General features: G+C 47.0%; 1 protein-coding gene across 1 annotated transcript in view; it reads right to left on the bottom strand.

Moving 5' to 3' along the window:
• Positions 1–1,047, bottom strand: part of LOC119587612 (glycine receptor subunit beta-type 4-like) — a 35,794-nt gene that overhangs the window by 2,309 nt on the left and 32,438 nt on the right. Inside the window, exon 3 of the mRNA XM_037936320.1 lies at positions 51–271. Within this exon, the coding sequence (XP_037792248.1) occupies positions 51–271 (221 nt within the window). The remainder of the gene's footprint in view (positions 1–50; positions 272–1,047) is intronic.

Below are 1,047 nucleotides of genomic sequence, written 5' to 3' on the forward strand. Positions count from 1 at the left end.
CTAATGCTGTAAATTACATACAGTATGAGCGAGATCTGTCTCCTGCTTACCCCGTCAGCGGGCGTGGCGGGCGGGGGCGTCGTGGCCGTCGGCCCGGTGAGACTCGCGATCACCGACTTGGGTTCCGCGGGCGTGGTGGCGAGGGCCGTGATCTGCGGGCACTGGGTGGGCAGGCACTTGCCGTTGGGGCCTCCGCGGAGGTCGGCGTGTGGCCGCCGCCGCCACAGGTAGTTGACGAAGGTGAACTCCAGAAGCGCGCAGAAGACGAAGGCTGCGGCGAGGGAGGCGGGAATCAGGGCAAGGCTAAGAAAATGCAAGGTTATTCTACACTCCTCGGCTCGCGGAGGGCATGGCGTCAGATATAGTGGTGTCGCTGGCTGCAGACGTTATTCATTAGTACCAGTGTGAGAAAGAAAACGTGAATACAGGAAATGATAATTAATGTAAATATAGATATAAATTTATTATGCAAACAGAAGGAGCTCTAGCCACTGTTCGTGACGTCACAGCCCCGGAGCGCCAAGGAGGAGGCTTGCGGAGGAGGTAAGAATAAAGGCTTTGAAAACCTCTAAAAGTTTTTGTGTTAAAGAGGTAATGAGATTTAAGCAGAAGTTTAAGGATAAAGGTTTTAGGATACTGAATATGCTCAGAAAGAAAAGAGGATTTAGGAAGAAAATGAGTTTGGGAATAAAAGGATTTTTTTTTCAGGAGAGTTTCACGAGTGTGTGCAACGGTATCACTTGCAAACACGATAATCTAACGATGCAATTTAAATAAGAGTTTAAATGTAACTTGAAACGTGCTCCTGGAAGCGTACATTGCCGTATATCATTCTTGACATTCTTGACAGCATGAAATCAGATAGAGATAAACTATTTAGGGGGATTCGAGGCAGCCAGCATGCAACCAGGACTTTGTAGTGAAACAGATTTTTCATATCGTCTTATCGCAAACTGACAATGGCGTTTCAGAGATCGATTTGAAGTCACAGAACCCGGTACTGATATAGATAAACAAATGATATTGATAGTACATACATACATGCTT

The sequence above is a fragment of the Penaeus monodon genome, chromosome 22, assembly GCF_015228065.2.
Source record: "Penaeus monodon isolate SGIC_2016 chromosome 22, NSTDA_Pmon_1, whole genome shotgun sequence".
Taxonomy (NCBI): Eukaryota; Metazoa; Arthropoda; class Malacostraca; order Decapoda; family Penaeidae; genus Penaeus; species Penaeus monodon.